The 21,231-nt window shown below is 36.5% G+C and overlaps 1 protein-coding gene across 2 annotated transcripts; it reads left to right on the top strand.

The window, feature by feature from the left end:
- Positions 1-160: 160 nt before the first annotated feature.
- Positions 161-20,340, top strand: LOC110069217 (ribosomal protein S6 kinase beta-1-like). Of its 2 annotated transcripts, none has more exons than XM_089279270.1 (19): positions 161-398; positions 513-550; positions 675-792; positions 949-1,017; positions 3,025-3,096; positions 3,805-3,880; positions 4,682-4,739; positions 4,843-4,905; positions 5,903-5,940; positions 7,035-7,125; positions 7,780-7,870; positions 8,399-8,440; positions 8,851-8,916; positions 9,997-10,059; positions 11,014-11,091; positions 11,212-11,319; positions 11,725-11,801; positions 12,004-12,033; positions 19,438-20,340. In XM_089279270.1, exons 1-19 carry the CDS (start codon positions 324-326, stop codon positions 19,445-19,447), a joined length of 1,263 nt encoding a protein of 420 aa, XP_089135396.1. In that variant the 5' UTR covers positions 161-323; the 3' UTR covers positions 19,448-20,340. The 2 variants fall into 2 exon arrangements, with proteins under 2 accessions (XP_089135396.1, XP_089135395.1); XM_089279269.1 differs by lacking the exon at positions 19,438-20,340 and adding an exon at positions 15,102-17,968.
- Positions 20,341-21,231: the final 891 nt, after the last annotated feature.

Genomic DNA, 21,231 nt, shown 5'->3' with positions numbered 1-21,231 from the left:
CATGATAGCAATACTTCTTCACTGTTGGAAAATCTTGGGACAGATTTCTGAGCTGAAGGAAGCGAAAATCAGATAACTCTGCCCTTTCACTATATGGGCCAATCAAGGAAGTGAACTGGTCTGTACTTGCAGTTCATGTGGAACACACGAGATGTCACGTGATACCGGCGTTTTCACACCAATCGGAAAGCGCGAGTACGCCATGAGCTCATTGTTGGTGGGAATGCAATGGCGATATAAAAAGTTTTCGAGATTTTACCCTAGTTTTAGTTAAACTTTACACATTGTTTTTACTTTTTTTAAAAGTTTTAGTCAATGCAACGATGGCTGAAGTCTTTCCCTTAGATATTAACGATCAAATAGACGAGGAAGATTTAAGCGACGATGAATTCGAAGAGGTAAGCCTGTTTTGAATGAGAGGATGCGATGAAATTGCGTACAACGAATTATATTCCGTGGGCAACTGTGAAACGCAACTATCGAGTATTAAATCGTGACTATTTTGTTTGTAGGGCCAGGTATGTGATGAACCGATGGAAAATGACGAAAGGTGGGTTCATACCGGCGAACCGGCCGGCGTATATTTTGAAATTTGTCCTCGATCAGTGAAGCATTTCATAGCCGACATTTGTCACTGAAACTAGCGTAAGCTCACAGTTCTTTCTCTTTCATAGTTCGCTTGAAGTGGAGACACTGTCTATTTCTGAAGAGACTGTTAACCCTAAAGATGAGAAAATAGGCCCAAATAGTTTCGAACTTCTCAAAGTTCTTGGAAAAGGAGGATATGGGAAGGTACGTAAGGTATATTTTTGATAACGCTAATATTAATTAAGGTTAACTTTATAATTATGACCGAGAAGGCCGTAACTGTTATAGTGATGTTGTGAGAAGGTTGTGGTCTTGGGTCTAATGGAAAAATAATCTAAGGCAATTTATATTATTCCTCAGGTTTTTCAAGTCAGGAAAGTGGATGGACGGAACAAGGGCAAAATATTCGCAATGAAAGTGTTGAAAAAGGTTCGAGTTTGTGTTGATTGGATCGAGTTTCATGTTATGTAACTTAACAATAATATAAGCTATTTAGAGTTAAGCTCGAATTACTGGTTGAGGTCTTTGTAACATTGGCTTAATTTGTATTGATCCTGTTTTGCTATTTCACGTGATAAAAGTTGTGTTGAGTATTTTCTGGTAATCCCCCCTTCATGATACCTGCGTTAATGCTGAAAAGAAAATCAAAATTGTGATCATTCCAGATCACTGGCTGTCTAAAAGTTCTCCCCTGCCTCTAAGGTTGTCGAGGTTAAACTTTAGCCATAAATTGTATGCAATTTTTACTTTTCTAAAAGAGGTTCTTCAAATTCTTTAAATGTTTATACAGGAAGTGAAGGTACATGTACAACTGTATTTGCCCTTGTAAGTTTATAGATTTTTTTAGTTTTTCCTGGAAATTGTCTTTCACAAGAACTATGATGAGGCTTTTATCTGAGGGGGCAGGGCAGCCAAGATTTGTATCGTGCAACTATGTCTTTAGAACATCTTTCTCAATCCTTGAATATAGTGATATACATTTACATGCACTTGTACGAGAGGCTCACAAGATTGCCCTTTGCCTTCATTTGATCATGAAACAAACAGTAGTTGACACATAATGAATGCTGGTGCATACTGAGGTAGTTGAAGGAAAAAATCCCTTTCTGTGGGTAAAAGTATTTCAAGTGGATATCTGTACAGTTATAAATGTATATAGGATGCTTAAACATGATAAAAGAATTAACCAATGATATTAGAGCAATGTTAGAATTGATTGTATTCGATTAATGCCCTACATTTGAATTTCATCAGTTTCATCCAAGGGTGGATGTGTGACGAAAAAACTTGTTTTAACTGGGTCTAATTTATATAAACATGACATATTTGGTAGCCAAAAATTTGAAGTTTTACTTCCATTAACCAAACAGTTGTGTCCGAGTTTGAATGTACGCGCACTTTTTTGTTGATAATTTAATGTTTTTGATTTATAAACATGGGCACAACTTCAAACAGACCAGGCATTCCTCTGCTAAAGAACTGAGGAAATGAGGTGTCAGAGATGACAGCTATACTTCAAACAAGTGAAATAAGTCAAGGGTTTGTATTTAATGTTCAATGGCACACAAGTACTGTATGCTAAACAATATTACAGCGAGACAAACAACATCTACCTGCTTTCAAGAATGCACATCAGAGCACTGAGCAAACTGTGGTTCATATCCATTCTCACTGCCATTTCAGCAAATCTTGCTCAAATTCCCTTCAAACTTCAAATGTTTGGAGGCAAAACATGTCATGTTTGCGCCCAGTTAGAACAGTCATATTTTTTCATTAGGTGTCCATGCTTAGATGAAAATGATAGTAGATCAAATGGTCATGTTGTGGTTTAATTTTGTTTTTGCTTTCTTGTTTTTAGTTGTTTGATTTTTAATTTACACATCATTTGTGCTGTACTGCATCATCTAAGTCTGAAATGAAGGAAATTATGTCCTTTCTAAACAACATCAAACTTACATCAGGGCATTTACACAGGTTCATTGATATAATGTGACATCTACAGGATGGTCTAAAAGCTTGCAAAATAGAGCCTGATAAGAGTATTACAAGCAACTTACCAGATTAAAAATATCATCATCTATTATTAGTAAGAGCAATTATTTCCTGGGATTGTCTGGTTTTATACAGAATGTAATTTAATCATAAATTCCAATGTCATTAAATTAACTAATACTCTCTGTTATGAAATCTGTAAATTGGTGTGAAAGTGAAGTTATGGAACAAAAAAACATCTGTATTTTAAACTACATACCAAGTCAAGGAAATTTTCACTAAAGTATTGGGAAATTGATACTAAAGAATGTACTTTTACTAAATCCAAACTTGGGGGGGCTTTCTGAGAAGCAGGGTTAAAATGTTACATGTAAGTTAATGACAAACATAGTTCAGTATGTTGTTCAGTTTTTGGGTAAGGAGCTCATGTCCTTTTTTTTTTAGGCTGCCATTATAAGAAGTCACAAAGACACTGCTCACACCAAAGCTGAAAGAAATATTTTAGAAGCTGTTAAGGTTTGTTTCTGTTCAATTTGTAATAGAACACCAAATTTAAATAACAATTGGTTAGAAAACATTAACTTCTCATTGATGACAGCAATCCTTTGTCTGGAAACATATGTTCAAGGCTAAGGTTTGCTAACATATTGTTATTTAAATTCCACATCGTTTATGCAATCATCTAAGATGTGAAATAGTAATGACAGGCATAACTCAGAAATAATGGAAATCTTGTGAGTTAATTTTGGGTTCAGTTTGACTATGATTGACTGTAATGAGTGTGGCTCAAACTTGACTTTGGTTCGTAAGGTTTAAAAGCAGTTTGAGTGTTTTAATCTTCCTTTTTTGATGATATTGGGTAAAGTAAAAAAAAATTGTACATGTGCTGCATTCAAAAGTTTTCAAATGAAAAAGCAGTGTAAGCTACAACATAGTGTGACTAGTATCGATACGAGAGATTTCTTTACTCAGAAAATGATTTTTTTTTTTCATGATGACTAATGTAAATGAGAAGTGCAGGCAGGGAATGTGATTTGCTTCAAGTGTGTTCCCTCATTTTGATCAAGCTTCCTCCAAGCCTCTTGAATCATATATGTTAGGACATTTAGCCATTTCTTTTCACAACTTCATTGTCGCTATTCTACTAACTAAAGGTTACTTGATGTACAGTTGACTTGATTAAGTTTGAATATTAAAAACACTATCAAATTTACTTTTTTGCAGCATCCTTTTATAGTTGACCTAATCTATGCTTTTCAAACTGGAGGAAAACTGTACCTTATTTTGGAATATCTCAGTGGTATGTTTTCATTGTTGGTTGTGGTATTTTAAAATAATTATAAAATCAACCTATAATTAAAAATTGGAGACAAACAAATGGCTTTAGCGGCTATTGCTTATTCATTCATTTCTCTTCTGTATGTAATTATAGGTTGAATTGTCACGGTTGCACAATAGTTGTTTTCACCAAAGTATACAAAATTGTCTTGCTTGTGATAAAAACTGCACAAATGTAGAGAAGCACAGCCTTGTACTATCATCACTTTTAAATTCAAGAGTTTTACAGCACTTAAAATAGTGGAACAGCCTTCCTTCCTTAAAAAAAGAAAATTGGAGCATGCGTCTGTGTTAAAACCATTTTGGTGTCACAATTTCTGATGTGACACATGGAGAGATCAAAAGAATTTGCTCTCTGTATGTAATCTTTTCATGAGACAGTTAATGACCTATTTAAGTTCACAAAGAAAAAAAACAGACCACTCGTGAAATATTTTTGTCACCATAAAATGTTGATTATGTCCGCAAATCTGGCTTTTAAACTTAAATCTGTTACATCAGTATATTAAACTGGAAATGGTCATTGGGAAAATCATGTGGCCTTCAATATGATTATCAATGATGATGCACAGATGCTTGCTCCTATTTTTTGTTGGAGAGGGCAGCTGAATATACTGGCTACACATGAAAATGATATATAGCTATCTATTTATGAGCTTATTAAAATTTTGGTCAATTTAGACCCATTATGTCAAAAAAAAAAAAATTTGAGAAAAAATGTTAGCAAAGATTATCCTATTGATACCTGTGCCTTTCTTGATAGGTGGAGAACTTTTCATGCACTTGGAGAGAGAAGGAATTTTCATGGAAGACACAGCATGGTAAAAGTTGAACAGTAGATCCCAGCCTATGAACACTGCATTTTATCATTTATATATATTTACCTTGCACTCGAGCTTAAGAATATGTGTCTGTTACGCACAGCTTCTACTTGTCTGAAATAGTGCTGGCCTTGGAACATCTCCATAAGCAGGGAATTATTTACAGGTAGGTATTTTTGTAATGGAATGATGATAGCTTTCCATTTGAGAGATAATTTATTGGGCTTGACAAAAATACATAGGGAGACGTGGTAGCTTAATGGTTATTGTACTGGAGTAAATTGTTTGAATTTTAAATTGAACCCAGGCTGGCCATGGTTGTTGTATTGTGTTCTTTCCCCTAATGTTTCCCCTCGCAGGTGTTTAAATGGGTACCTGCAAGTGAAATGCTAGGGGTAACCGTACTATAACTAGCAAATAATTCCATCCAGGTGATAGAAGAAATAGTCCTAGTGTTACCACTTATGTACATGTATTGCTACTAAAACTAAAAGTGAGTTCTGGGCTGAAATTGAAAAATGTTTAATTATCTTACAAAAACATTAAGGTCTGAAGTATTTAATGTCATTGTTGAAAACCGAAACACATTATGTGGTATAGGTTGTGATAATCACTATTTTAATATTCAGGGCTTGAAAAAATTGCTGTCCTGGTGTCCAGGACAAGTAAATTGTCCTGCCTGGCAAGTAACTTTTTCATTCTTACTTGCACAATGGGCAAAGCCCTAGGCAAGTCATCTGCCAGCTAAATCCACACACACACACAAAGAAACAAGGACTTGCCCAGGGCAAGAAAAATGTGTGGGCTGCTTGTCCCAAGGGTAAGCTGGAATTCAAGCTTTTTCCGAGGCCTGAATATGATTGTTAAAGGTGAAATCTTTAGCATATCGCATGCATAACATGTCTGACATTGCTGATCCTAGCTGTGGTTAGGATGTGCTTGTCACTTAAACCTTTGTTATAAACTGTGCAGCTCAATGTAAGTTTCTCCATACCTCAATGGTTAAAATGCCCAACCAAAATTGTATGCTTCAGGTACTCAGTCTTTGTTGAATGCTTGCGACATGGTGAACATTTCATCTTTTACATTAATTTTATTCACAGTTAAATTTGCCATCTATTGTTGTTGATCTCCACAATTGTATTTGTTTATTTTTTTTCTAGAGATCTCAAGCCAGAGAACATACTGCTAGATACACAAGGTAATTCACTACTTTCTTTTTTTAAATGAATTTTCATCTGTCAAACTGTAAGACAAGAACTACAAATAACAGACAGTCATTAAGGTTGCTTCAAACCTTTGCGGGGCTATATTGGTTGATTTTTTTGTAGTCAAGAAAATTAATGTCCACGAAGCACAAGTTTGCATACTCTGAACACTAAGGGTTCTGTTATTTCATTGGCTCGCGGATTTCAAGTTGACACATTCCTCTGTGAAGGCATGATATGTTTATAAATCTTTAGGAGGCGAAAACTTGCACTCTTTTTCGAGAGAATCCCTTCTCTTTAAATGAATTAATAGGGTATGCAGATTTGACGGTTTTCCATGAAATTTGGTCAGAACATTCACTGATGGATATGGAACAAAAGCGTATTGGCGAATTGCTTTATTTTAAATACTGTCCTTGTGGCGGCCTTTAACGTAACAGGTTACACGAATTTTTCAATAGTCAAACTTGACAGATCTATAAAAAGATAACCAATAGAAATAAAAGAAAATGCTGACACGTTTTTGGAGATTGAGGCTTTGTGATTAACACTGCACAGTTATTTTGCATGAACAGTCGCATTTGATACCCGATTAATTCGCTGGAACGTTAGTCGGTCATTTTGGAGTTGACGGTCTCTGCCGCCTTTGGAAAGCAAAATCCAAAACAAAACATAATTTTATCAAATTCTACATTTTATAACCTTTCTGTTGATATATAGTTTGCGGGAGTTTCCTTGAAAACAGCGCGCGTATGAATTTTTTCCTGGAGGACTCCCGTGAAGGTTTGAAGTAACCTTAATCAGTGGCCTAGCAAAATTTGCCCATGTCCAATCAGACTCTAGGGAGACATACAATTTATGGCTAGAGAGATGTTTTTTCATCAATGACCCATTTTAAACTAGGAACACACAATCCATCACAGGAAACTTGTAAAAAGATTTTTAAGTACAACAATCTGGCTTTGCCTGTGAGTTGAATTATTTCTTGTTGCCCTTTAAAGGAAATATCTTTGAAGTAAAGTCAAGTTTCTCTTGAATTTTATGCTTTTCATGGATGCAGATCTTTGTGATTAACCTCTCTTCACAGGACATGTAGTGTTGACTGATTTTGGTTTGTGTAAAGAGGCAGTATTTGAAAACAGTTTAACTCACACGTTCTGTGGAACTATTGAATACATGTAAGTATATCTACATATAGACAGTGTCCAAGTTTCAAACTTGGACCCAGTTTTTGAAAGAGTGGATAACAATATACATGTATATTTACTGGAATAATCAATACCCAGTGGATAAGTGTTGACAAAACAAACTATGCTGTCCTTGGGATAGAGATTTATCGGGTGGACAGGCTTATCCATCCTTTGGACGTCTGTTGCCTGGGGCCCCTTTCTTGAAGGTCCCGGTAGTTACTGGTTGCAGAACACTCTGTTTTGTTTGCCATGTTTACATTCAAGATCATAATATTAAAGAATAGTTTTGAAATTCAAACAATAAAATTAGCAGGAAATGAAACAGACTGGACTGGTTTTTGAGCTAAAATCAGCACTACTATTTCTTGGGTCCAAAAAGTTATGGAGAGGTAAATGAAATGTTTCCCTGACACACTGTGTGCATGTAGTAGTGAAAGCCAGGAAAAATAGGGCTACATCTAGGTTCAACCCCATGGCTTCAGCTCTTTGACTACCAGTGTGCTGGCTTCCAGGTGATCTACAGTTGGTGATAAGCACTGAACTATGAAAACAGTATATATTAATATTTTACCAGAGAAGGCGGTTGATTAATCAAAGCAGTCTTTTGGTATGATTAATTTAGCGGCATTTCTCTAATTGAAGGGCGCCTGAGATTCTCACTCGTAGTGGTCACGGAAAAGCAGTTGATTGGTGGAGTCTAGGTGCACTCATGTACGACATGTTGACGGGCAGTGTAAGTTGACACATGTTTGTTTTTTGTACCAATTAAAATGAAGCCAGTGCTAATCAAATATTATGCTGAACTATACAATTCATGTTGCATATTTGATGACACAGAACTCATGCTTCCTACATTTAAAGAGCTTTTTTCATTGGTGACCAGGGTGTTATTTACACTTAAATACTTTGAATGTGGTAATATTGTAATCGGAAACCAGGAAAGGGAAAAGTCATACTGATTTGGGTTTTCGAAAACCAAAAAGAAATTTAGATTGTCTACATTTTTCTTTGGTTTGGGGCTACTCAAATTAATTATTGTGCTCATGCTCAGCAAAATTGAAATCTTTTTCTTCTATAGTAATGGTGGAGTAACTATGTACATTGCCTGTTTCAATGATCAAGATACAGAAGTGATATGAAGAATAAACTACACAGCTGCATAATTTGGAATGGCCCTTAATTTGTAATACCATCATAGTCCTTATAATTGACATTGCACAGTCATTGTATTGCAACCTGACCTCTTATTTGGTGTTTTCAGCCTCCTTTTTGTGGGGACAGCAGGAAAAAAACAATTGACAAGGTAAGTTGAAAGTTTGTGAGTATCCTGCTCTTGGTGATGGGATCCCTTTTTATTCAGGATAGGCATGTTGCTTTGGTGTGATTTACATGAGCTGTACATCTACATTGTAGGAATTTAATGCAGCAGTTGTTTTTAATCAAGGTTATCTCTCATACAAATTAGCTGGTGATGTATCGTTAAGCTCATGTAGCAATATTTTTTCAGTTTTATGTTGCAGTTTGGCAATATATAACATACGCACGAGAAGTAATAGTTTTGACTATAATAATTAGGGTTCTTTTCAAAACTTGAGAACAATTTGAAAGTTCACCACAAATATTTGAGAGCTTCTAAAGGATTAATAATGCATCTATTGTTATTAATTCTTCCTAGTTGAGTTGAACTGAAATTGAATAATTTTGCCTCTGCAGATTTTAAAAGGGAAGCTGGTTCTTCCTCCTTTTCTAAGTCCTGAAGCAAAAGATTTCATTAGAAAAGTGAGTATTACATTCTGCCACTACTGCCTCCTCTGCCTCTACTACTTCTGTGCCTGTCACTGCCACTGCTGCCACTCCTACTGCTACTTCTACTACTACTTCTACGGCTACTGCTGCTACCACTACCGCTGCCACTGCCACTGCCACTGCCACTGCCTCTGCCACCTCCACTATCACTACCACTACCACTACCACTACCCTTAGTGCTACCGCTGCCGCTGCACTACCACTACCGTTACCGCTCCCACTACCACTACCACTACCACTACCACTACCACTACCACTACCACTACCACTACCACTACCACTACCACTACCACTACCACTACCACTACCACTACCACTACCACTACCGCTATCACTACCGCTACCACTACCACTAGACCACTGTCACTACCACTACCACTACCACTACCACTACCACTGCCACTGCCACTGCCACTGCCACTGCCACTGCCACTGCCACTGCCACTGCCACTACCAGTACCACTAGCGCTACCGCTGCCGTTGCACTACCACTACCACTACCACTACCACTACCACTACCACTACCACTACCGCTGCCGCTACCACTACCACTACCACTACCGCTATCACTACCACTACCACTACCACTAGACCACTATCACTACCACTACCACTACCATTGCCACTGCCACTGCTACTGCCACTGCCACTGGCACTACCACTAGACCACTACCACTAGACCGCTAGACCGCTAGACCGCTAGACCGCTAGACTGCTAGACCGCTAGACCACTACCACTACCACTACCACTACCACTAGACAACTATCACTACCAATACCACTACCACTACCACTACCACTACCACTACCACTACCACTACCACTACCACTACCACTACCACTACCACTACCACTACTACTACTACTACTACTACCACTACCCTTAGCCCTACCACTGACACTGCCACTGCCACTGTTACTGCTTCTGCTACTTCTCAGTGCATACATTTAATGACTTTCTCCCATTCTCCTGCTGCTCCTTGCTACAAAGCCCTGTTATTTAAACCTTGCCCCAATGAGTTTTGCTGAGGTTGTGAACTGCTTTGCTCTCAGTTGTTGAAACGTCACCCTCAAGCCAGATTGGGTGGTGGACAAGAAGCTGCGAGTACCATCAAGGTAATTATACTTCTGGTGACGTACAATGGTGTTAAAACAGTACTTAGTTTAACTGCTAACTTATGAAACCAAAAATAAACAGGAGAGTTCTGTAAAATAATGGAGTCTTAAATTAGGTAGTGCACGTAAAAATCATGTGGGAAACCGTTTCAGAATTATATCCGTTTGATATCACATCTCTACAGAAAAGGAACATAAAAGTAGATGTGATGGGCAGGTTTATCAAAAATAGCTGGTTGCTAGCAAAAATCACCTTGTGCTTAATGATCTCTGCTAGATACTCTGCTTGCCTTTCATCTGATATGGCAAATCAGTCCTCTTCTCCAACAATAGGCTGATTTAGCAAGAGAACGGGAACGTCATTTGACGACGGCGTGTGCAGTACAAATACCCAAATATGGTCAAATTCCGTGTGCCCTGCAGTTGTCATCTGACCATATTTGGATATTTGTACTGCGCGCGCCGTCATTAAGTGACGTTCCCGTTCTCTTGCTAAATCAGCCTAATAACTTCAAACAACACTTCAAAACTTTGTTACAAATGCAGGGGTTTCATTGATGTTTTCAGCAGGAGGACAACTAGTTTTTATGGGCGGGCAAAACATTTTGAGCTGAACTTCTTTATTAGAAGAACTTTCCCCTAGATGGTCAAACAAGGCAGGTTAAATCATCCTCACAGCCTGGCAGTTTGCCTGGTGCCTGGTTCTTATGAAACCCCTGCAAATAGGAGAGTGGTAACTGGAAATATACATTTTGTACTTCATAATAACAATAAATTATGTAGAGGATGCTTACCATTAAGTAGAATTGGTATATTATTTTATTGTTTGTCCCTATTGGATGTCTGTCTGTCTGTAAGTCTTTCCATTCATTTATGTATTCTTTCATTTATTGTACTAACTTAGAAATTCGTTGCTCATCAGTTGAAGGTGGAAATTCTGATTTTCTCTTGTAGTGTCACCCCTTCTTCCGCTCTATTAACTGGGACGATCTTTATTCTAGAAAAGTGGAGCCCCCATTTAAACCAAACATTGTAAGTATTTCATTCTGTAATCCTATACAGATACATCAAACAAGTTAAAAGTTCAATTTACTGGTTAAAGAACAAAAGAAGTATGTTGCATGTTGTCCAATCAGCTGTTTTTCTTCACAGACCGGAGAGGAGGATGTTAGTCAGTTTGATAGTAAATTTACCAGACAGACACCCGTTGATTCACCGGTGGATTCAATGTTGAGCGAGAGTGCAGATAAAATATTTCAGGTAAAGATGACTATGACATCCTGCTAAGATAAGAGTGCAATGCATCCTTGACGTTACAAACTTGTTCAGAACTTTCCAAAACACGTTTTAGCACATGATTAGTCGAGATTATTGCTACAACTTCTTACTAGAAAAAGCCCTATTTTGTTGTGGACGATTGTAAATACCTTAATAGACCATGGTGTTCCTTAGTGAGGACAACATAATAAGAACAAGTGTAATCATTCTTCTTATGCTCTTGCTTGTAATGAACTTGCCATTTTTTTTTTCTAGCTTATATGCTGATGCATGTTGATATTCATCACTAGTGAAAATCACGAGAAGAGAGGGATATACAGGGACTGCAGTATATCTAGCTGGGTATACTGTACCAACATGTTATATATGTCTTTTATTATTTACCAGGGCTTCACATATGTGGCGCCTTCAGTTATGGATTCATTAAATAGAGAAATACCCATGTCTCCTTGGAGATACACAAGGTATTAAAACTACATGTATCAGTCAATGTTACTGTTCTTTAATCTCTGGAAAAAAGATTCAATGTGTGTTTGTGCAGGCTAGTACTGTGCAGTGATTTGTCTTCTTTCTGTTAAGAGAAAGCTACATAGCTATAGCTTTGCTGATTTCTTTAAAGAAATGGAAATGGGCAGTGGCTTTAAAATGTTTTGTCTTGCTTTACAGATCCCCAAGAAAAAATACACAGCCTATGAGGTAATTTTTATTTTCAATTTCTTTCTCTTTGTTAATATTTGAAGGGGAAAATTGTTAAAGTAATATTTCTGAAATTTATAATATAATGAAATAACTATTGCATATGTACATGTATGTATAATGGGAGTTACAATAATGTCCTTTTGAATTTGTTGCATTGTGATCTTTTTGTGGCATGGAATTTTTTTTTCTGGTTGGGTTTTTGTGACCAAATAAAACCTAGAGCAAAATGTAATTTGGAACTCCATATTGTTCTTAAAAGCTGTGATCATTTTAAGTACCATAGTGTCTGGTATTAAGGGAAACTTTTGCGGTAATTTTGCTACATTGTTTGTCACAGAAGGGCTTGTTATAACTAAGTCCCTTCCCTCTTACCCAAAATGTTCCTAGAATATGAAGATAAAAAATCAAGTATACCAAAAAAGGAAGAAAAAAATTGTAGTTGTTTTTAACTGATTTTTCCAAGACACAACAGCAAAATTTGAAAACATCTTTCAGACTTTTTCAATTCAACATCACAGCCAAGTGTGTGCCAAAGTCATCATATCAATCTTTTTATAGCATCAGTGCTCTGACTTATAGAATAAGGTTCAAGAAAACTAGACCATTATATTAAGGCTTCGATCCAGCAATGAACATGTCTATTGGGTTTTGGCTTTTCAAAGTTATGCTCATTGTAGTGCCCCTTAACTTGAAGTTGCAGCTTAGAAATATTTTAAATAATTTTGTATATATTTTAAGTTCAGAACTTTGGAACCCTAGATAAACAGAACAGTTGTTATTGGCTAGTTACTTTGTTACCTTGGAAGTAAGTTTGCTTCTAGGATATAGCATAGAGGCAGTTTTCTTTGACTTGCCTTGCATTTAACTGTATTGTTAGTAATTTACTTGAAGGTACCTGCAAGTTGTTGACAAAATGAATTTTGTCTAATCGATATGACAGATACATACAGTACATGTAAATGACAAAGCAACAAACCTTGCCAAATTTCATTTTGAACAGCCTGTTTCATCGCAACTTTGTGGTGTCACTACTTCTCGAAACTTAACAGTATGTCAAAATTAGATTCAAAATTATATTTTTGCAAAAGGCTTTTTTTGAGTAACTCAATACAGAGGTTATTTATGAAGTAGGTAGAATAATTATTATAGAAAGTTAATTGTACTTTTTTACTTTAACAAGAATGATTTTACAGTACAATAGAGTAGAAGCCTTTTGGTTGACATTATTTTATTGACTGATGCCCTTTCTTAATAACATTGAAACATCAAAGTGTAGGAAGCTGAGTCAGCTTGTTTTCTTTGGTAGAGAGCTTTGTAAGCGTTGAAGGAACAAGTAGATGTAATCTCTGTTTCTACTACTGTTACTAATGATCTTGATGATACTTTAAGTTTATTTTTCGGACATCTTAGTGATGCTATTCTCTTTCCCTTGTGAATGACACTTGTTAACATGACAAAAATTAACCAGCCATTCTGTTCATTGTGACATTACACATCCAAAATATGTGTTCTGCAGTTCTTCACACCTGTGGGATGGAGGGATTGCATAGTAGTGAGAGTGCTTGCCACCCACCATTGTGGCTCAGGTTTAAATCCTGGACCTGGCATCATAAGTTGGTTGAGTTTGTTGTTGGTTCTTGCCTTTGTCTAATGGTTTTCTACAAGTTCTCCGGTTTTCCACTCCACATTAACCAGCATTTTTAAATTCAAAATTCAAAATTCTATGATCAAACATATGGTTTTTCATATAGTCACTTACACTCTTCATCATCTACGGGTACATTCCAAACTCACAATGTCACCAGCTCCCAGTTGGCTTGATAGCTCAGTTGGTAGAGCACTACAACAGTATTGCAGAGGTCATGGGTTTGAATCCAGTTCAAGCCTGAATTTTTTTCAGGCTTTATTTCCACAGCTGCTTAAGTCATGTACATAACTGCCATGATCATTCAAGTCTTAACATCTTTCTCTGCAGTTAACAGTTCTAAATTCCAATTCAGTCTGTAAACAGTGGTGGAATACCCACCAAATGGGATAATTCCTATTCATGGTTTTATGTTTTTTTGGTTGTAAGAAAATGTTACTCCAGTTTGACATCACAACACAATATCAATTCACAGTACACCTTAGACAACTAACATTGAAGGCTAAATCTGGGTCGAAACAACTCTCCTTTCCTCATTTTGCGGAAGCTATAACCTCAAACAGATATGAAGTATTCTTAAGTTTTTTTAAAAAATTTGTAACACACTTACACTAACATATCTTAAAGAATCACTTAACAAAACAAAGGGGCATTAACTTGTAGAAATAATTTGATTGCATTGACATAAAGTATTATTGAAGTCATTGTTATGTTAACTCTATTTTTGTCTGATTATGCTATTTTCTTTGTGGTTATTCCTGACTAATAAACGTAAACAATGTTTCATTGCTTTTCAATTGTTGTGGCTGATCAGTAGCTTGTTTCTCTTAACAGTAACAGTATATTGGCAGAAAGACATTAATTTATCAAAAGAGACTAAACCAATAATCACTTAGGTTTTATTTTTTGCCATGATACATTCAGATTACGTTCTTCAGTGAGGAATATCATAGTTTAAATTTAATGGGTTAAATGTGTAAACCAACTTGCCCGTACTTGCATAAATGGTCACAATTTGAAATAATAACTATAGAAGTTAAATGATATAGTAATGCTTTTGCTTAGCAGAACATGGAAATGAAAGAATTGCCATTTAGATATCAAAAGTCACAAAGCAGCACTGATTTTTTTTGTTTTTAAAAATAATCTTAAATTTGCTTGTTTGGTTTTCAGTTATTTGTATGCTTCACAAGGAAAGAATTTTAAACAATCTTGCCAAATACAGAAGTTAACCAGTTTTGTGAAACGTAGAACCTGTTAATAGTCACTTGTGCTGCTCGTAGTTTATTTGTGTGGTGTTACCATAATGTTTATGGTTTAATTGCTCCAGTGTAATTTGTACTTCATGTTCATAAAAAGCAGCTAATGATCAATTCTCTAACTTTTCATTAACTTTCCTCTTCTGCCTGTCTTCCTATAGCCCCGCCAAGGTTAAGGAAAATGGCTACAGTCAGTTTGGGTTTGAACAGTCGTGGCAACCAAACAGAACAGTCACTCCGCTAACCAAGACACCTGCTATGAAGACACTTGACTTTAACTCCTCAAACTCTGCTGTTGCCATGGATACTTCTCATGGAAGCGATAAAGTTCTTAATGGCACTGACAGTCTGTTACAGTGCGGCAACTCTTCCCTTGCTCATTCCACCATCACTAACTCACCTCTCCAAATGACGTAACCTTTAACTTATGCTAGATATCCTTAATTAATAATTCAATTGTTATTCAATTATGATAATGTAATAATTATTGTTCTACATTATCATAATTGACTGTCTGCATAATTTTTACCAAATGACAGAGTGATGTTGTCTCAGAATCTTTGGTTAATGCTAAAGGTCTTGTAACAAAGTAAAACAATTTCATTCTTTATAAATTTCTTCTTGAAGATAGATCTTGACAGTTATTTCTTACAGAAAAACTTAGTAACTGTAGCATGGCTTGTAGGCAGGAATTAGTTGGCGAGTTAAATAAGAGGAAAAGAAAAGGCTTTTAGTGGGTGTGTGTTTACTGTGTGGGAGAAAGCCAACAGAACCCTCAAAACTCCATGTGTAAGGCCTACTTAGATTGTCGATATCTACTTAATCTCTGAAAGCACATAATTTATTACCAGTCTCTTTGCTGTGGAACAAGTAGCTGGTGTTGGAATCTGAATGTCCAGGTTACAACACAAACTCTACTTACATTGTGGTAAAGATAACATGACTGTATTCGTTCTATGGTATTGAGTAGCATAGTCAAATGACTCCGCTAGTCTTTCCTTCATTTTCTTTATCACAAGAGCTTTATATGCCATGGAGAGACTTATTTTATTTATTGGCTTGGCAAAATTTAAGGTATTGTAACAAAGGCTGGTCCGCTTGTGATAATGTGATATAGATGTAGATATGGAGTTCACCTTTGCAATGGGTCATTTTAGATGTAAGCTTTAATAACAGATTATAAGTAGATATTAGGATGCTGAAATGTTGATCGAATGATTATGGATAGCTCTAATAATTTATTTTACTATAGTGCAAATTAGCAAATAGTTATAGATGAAATTTTGATTTTGGTGAAATGCTGAGGTGATTTTTTTACAGCGTTTACTTTTCTCGATACAAGAAAGCATCTAATTGAACTCTATGAATAATTTATTAGAGACTTCCTGGTAAATGACTGGTTTCTGCTAGAAAAGAGAATATATTTTTTACAAAGGTGATATATAATGGAGGCCCCGATTGTTCAAAGGGTGGATAACGCTATCCACCGGATAAATCACTACGCAGTGGATAGCGTGGTTTGTTTTGACAACACTTATCCACTGGATAGCAGTTCATCCAGTGGATTGCGTTATCCACACTTTGAACAACTAGGCCCAGCCCTTTAAGATTTTAGGATGTTTTAGTGTCAGTTTTAATTGATTGCTGAGGCTAATTTGTCTATCCCCCGAGTTACATCTAAAGAAATGTTGATGGTGCAATTTAGTGGGCAAACTATAAAAAAGATTAGTTTGAATGGCAAAGCACTTGTAGAAGCTTATATGCTTATATTGCTTATATTTGAAATTTTTTATTTCACAATTACCACAAGCACAGCATCACACATCACACCTCTAAGCTGATCTTGAGATCTTCTGTTGGTGGAAAGTCTTCTTGTTCAAGAGGTTTTCCTTCTTCTTTATCATGGTCTTCCTTAAGTTTTCCAGTTAGAATTATTCGTCAACTGTTTCCAGTTTCACTCTAACTCAATTTTCATACTTCATCCATTGTGTGGACAACATTTTAAAATTTAACAAGTTTGTCAGACAGTTTTCGGAAAACAACTCTGAAAATAATGGAACAGTGTGTGTTTAGTTATTTGACTGAATGTTATTCCTGTATAACTTGCTTTAGTAGTTGAATTTAGTCGGAAAATATGGGGTTTACATACTCAGTACAACTAGACCTGTAGATATTTGTCATTTTGACCTCGGTAAAGAATTTTTTCTAAGCAAACTACCCACTTCAGTAAAATAATTTGTCATTTGATTATTACTGCCTGCTGGACAGACTCTCGATTTTAATTGATATTTTCTGACCTGACACGTTTCACTAATCAATATATTTGTATTTTTTGCAAGATGATCTTTAATTTGTCAATCATCGTACTTTTAATTCCCGAGATTTTCCTTCTTGCTCTGGAATGTTTTCACGCTGTTCTTGCTTTGATAGGAAACGTTTATCACAGTCTCACTTTGTCACATTTGTACCCTAACAATACAACTTTTAAAATTACCTGACAATCCTGAAAATGTTAAGGTCAAGTTGAGGAAACTATGGTGTTGCTGGTTAAAACTCCTCTGTTTGCAAGAGTAAAACACAAATGGAGTAAAATTTTTAATGCTTAATTGTCCCAGCAGCCTATCTTTACTGTTCATTAATTTTCAGCGGCGACCCTATTAGTTAAATAATATTTATCTTAAATATTGTAGGCACTATTTATTAAGAAAGAGAAAGTACACTTGTTCCCAGGTGCAAGTGGAAACAAGGGAAACATTTTTGCACGTTCGCAATGGATTTCGGGAAAAAATAGTATTTAAAAACCGTCACCAGCTTCCCAAGATCCTCTTTGTCCTCTTAGATCCCTTCCCATAATTCCACCGTTTCCACTTGTAGGGACTGGGAATGGATTGTGTTGCCAAGTTGTAATTTATGCTTTTCTACAAAAAAAATAGGAAGCCACTGTACCATGTAAAATAAGTTAGATTATTTTATCTTAATAGTCACACGTCTTAAAGATTTGTTGCAACAATAAAATTTGCTCGGCGTATTCTGATTAGTATCCCTTGTTTGTCCATCGAGTAGCATGCTGGTGTAGATCGCTCTATTCTTATCATGAGGCAAATTTTGACATGTTGCTTGCAAACTATACCTGTTCGACGTTTAAGTTTCGCGTTAAAGGTGTCCGTTAGTGTTGAGAGAAGGAAGGAGATTTGAACGTGCTTGCTCAGAGTTACTCACTTCTGATTGGCTGAGAGTAGTGCAGTTCAAGTGTAACACACCAGTGGCCGGAAAAAGTGTAACACCAGTGCAAATTACACATTGTAATTCTGAATTATGATTGGCTGGAAGATATTAGGAAATTTTCTAAGCCAATGATATCACGTAAAATGATGACGAACAGTTTGTACGGAAACTTTGCAAAAAGTTTTCTCGAATGAGAAACAATGGCTCCAGGAAAGATCTTCCGGCACTCTTAACGCGAATTTTTTTATGTTTATAAAATTAACAAGTAATACGGTTTTTCTTGTTCAATTTGGAATTAATTTGCACTTGTGAGTTTTTCAAAAAGCTGGATTGTATTCGCCGAAGCGGCTCGTGCAATTTCAGCTTTTTGAAAACCTCACTCGTGCAAATTAATTGCAAATTGAACCCGAAACCGTAAGAATACCTTTACTAATACCAGTAAAATAAGGAAATAATTTGACGCGTATACCGTTTGATAACCTTTTGATGTCATGGGTGACAAATTACGCTCACCAGTGGGGTTTTGGCTTGTTTATTATATCGAGAAATTTCATGCCAAACGTCGCCATAGCGATTCTGTAATTTCATTTGTGAAATTGTAAATTAACGCTGAAATTTCGCGCCAAAATGAAGGAGTAATTTGTCACCCATCGTCACCATTTGATTAACCATACGAAATCCACAATTCCAGTTTGGATTGTCTCCAATGTGCGATTGTCAATACTGGTTTCTTTTGACACTGCTTTCGTCTTCCTTTCGTGATGATTGTTATCAAATTCAAACGATTCTTGCAGTAGTAATCGAAGCATTTTTACTGGAGGTACATTTTAGGGCAACATTCTATCTAGCCATGAAACTTCCAAAACAAAAAAATGGAATGACTGCTTCAAGATAGAGAAATCCTGGGGACGGGGGTGGGGTTAATATCTGATGATTTCTCTTAACTGCCATTGTTATATATTGAACTCACTATCTCTTTTCTAATTGGCCGAAAGTGCGGTAAAATTGAGGAGTAATTTGTCACCCATCGTCACCATTTGATTAACCATACGAAATCCACAATTCCAGCCTTCGGCTTCGGCTGATAACCCCTACCTCGACCTTGATTATTCTGGATATCACAAAAACCTCATCCAATAATTGATTAGTTACAGTCGTAGCCTTGTGTAGACGTACCATTTTATGCCTTGGAGTTAAATAATAACTTTTGCGTGTTTCACTGTTGAAGATTGTTTCCCCAAGGTAACTGATGTCATGATTTATTCTTTGCAGTATGGAATGAGCCAATTTTTGACAGGACAATGGGTGACAAATGGACAACGTTTCCACGTAGATGTTTGCGTGACAGTCGGGATATTAGTGTCACGCTAAATGAATTTATGCTGGATTAGAAACTAGTGCTAGTTGACGGGATTTCTTTCAACAGAATTGCTCTCGAAGCAAACAGCACCGTTAATTTTGTCCAGCACTTATTTTGTAACGTAAACTAGTCAGCTTCTAAAATTGTAGTATTTCAATGTCAATGCGGTTAGGATTATTTAAAGAAAGTTTTTTTGACGTTTTATGCCAATTTCATATTGTGGAATTTTCAAATCTAGCAACACTAGTCAAGTAATTCGCACAACCTTGTTTACCGTGCTCTCTCCCGTCGAGAAGTTCGAGGAAGAGAGGAATCTAGGGACGAGTTGTGCAATGCAGACTGTAGATGACGTCACGCGAAAACGGCAGCCTGCAGGCCTTACAATGTGTAAATGGAAACTTGCTTTCAGACTTGTGAGCAGGTGAATTCTAGCGAAACTGTAAAGTTACAGCAGGGTTCAGTACCAATCGTAAAAGATGTTTTAGCGCAGGCTGATGCAAACTTTGACCAACAGCCATGCGACGAAATCCCCCCGCCCCTAAATTTATTGTCGAATTAAATCTCTTAAAATAGCCTTCTAGTTTCTCGTAACCCTAATTTAACATCATCGAATCGAATGTACTACTGAATTCTTTTAGCAATTCAAATTTCCTCAGTTATAGCAGGGAACATTTTTTGTGGCGCTTTTCATTTTGTTTGAAGAGCAAAGTTTCCTGCTCAATTATTTTACATTATTATTTTTAACACGTTATGTGGAATAAATTTGAATGGTTGGTGACTTGGCGTCAATAAAATTCGTTTTAATGATTAAAGAATGTAGTATGATGCACTTTTTGTGGAAGGAAGTGGGGGACGACAGAAACTTCGCGATAAGACTTACGTTTAGTGAAGGATTTCATTTCAGTCTCTCCAGTCATTGAAAGCTGCAGTCCATTTGATTAAACATGGTACCAAAGTGTTACCTCCAATAATCAAGGTACTTTTTCTTTGAGCTCATGCACTCTATTCTTCTGAAAGAACTGATATCTCTAAAAAAGACTGCAATTTGACTTCGTGACCTACAATTTCATGGGTTTAATTTGCAGTGTTTCAAAAGTGCAATCAGATAGCACCTCTGCGCTACCGACATTTGATTCACTTCAAAGCGGCGTTAATTTTATTCTCTTTCCCTCAAGTAAAATATTAAAAACGACAGACCGTGTTTTACCACATTCACAAATAATTGGAAGAGAGTTGAAAATACGACGCACAGCGCAGTGTTTTGTCGAACTTCGAGGTGTTTGGAAGTTGTGGTAAAAAACCTATGCTAATTAAGATGTCCAACCAACAATTCTAGAGAATTCTTTCTTCAACAGGCGCTGATCTCATAGTACCGTTATATACGGGTTACATCAGTTATGGGCTTATCCGGTATTCAGTACGGTCATTCAATACGCCCAGCAGTTTCTTGGCTGGGTAATTCCCGAACAATTCTTTTTTAAACAACCTCTGATCACGTATAAGTTTCAAATACACAAGTTACATTACGTACCTACTTCAAACGACTTCTAGTATTCAGGACAGCAGTTCATTACGCTCAGCAGTTTCTAGCTAATTCAAAAACGGTTTTTTAAACAAGCTTTTGATTTCGTAACGGCAGGGGTTTACGCTTTTGCATTTTGTCACGCACCTGTGCTGAGCACTTAAGGGCAACCGTTGTCAAGTTA

Source organism: Orbicella faveolata, unplaced genomic scaffold, assembly GCF_042242905.1.
Source record: "Orbicella faveolata isolate gen_17 unplaced genomic scaffold, um_ofav_v1 contig_47, whole genome shotgun sequence".
Taxonomy (NCBI): domain Eukaryota; kingdom Metazoa; phylum Cnidaria; class Anthozoa; order Scleractinia; family Merulinidae; genus Orbicella; species Orbicella faveolata.
Note: the sequence above shows the minus strand (reverse complement) of the source record. Positions and strands in the feature narration are given on the sequence as shown.

Excerpts from the sequence above, each read along its gene's own strand:
- LOC110069217 (XM_089279269.1), top strand. The coding sequence starts at position 324 with ATGGCTGAAGTCTTTCCCTTAGATATTAACGATCAAATAGACGAGGAA. Across the intron at positions 793-948 it reads GAAAAGGAGGATATGGGAAG|GTTTTTCAAGTCAGGAAAGT; the intron begins GTACGTAAGGTA and ends ATTATTCCTCAG. Across the intron at positions 3,881-4,681 it reads TATTTTGGAATATCTCAGTG|GTGGAGAACTTTTCATGCAC; the intron begins GTATGTTTTCAT and ends CTTTCTTGATAG.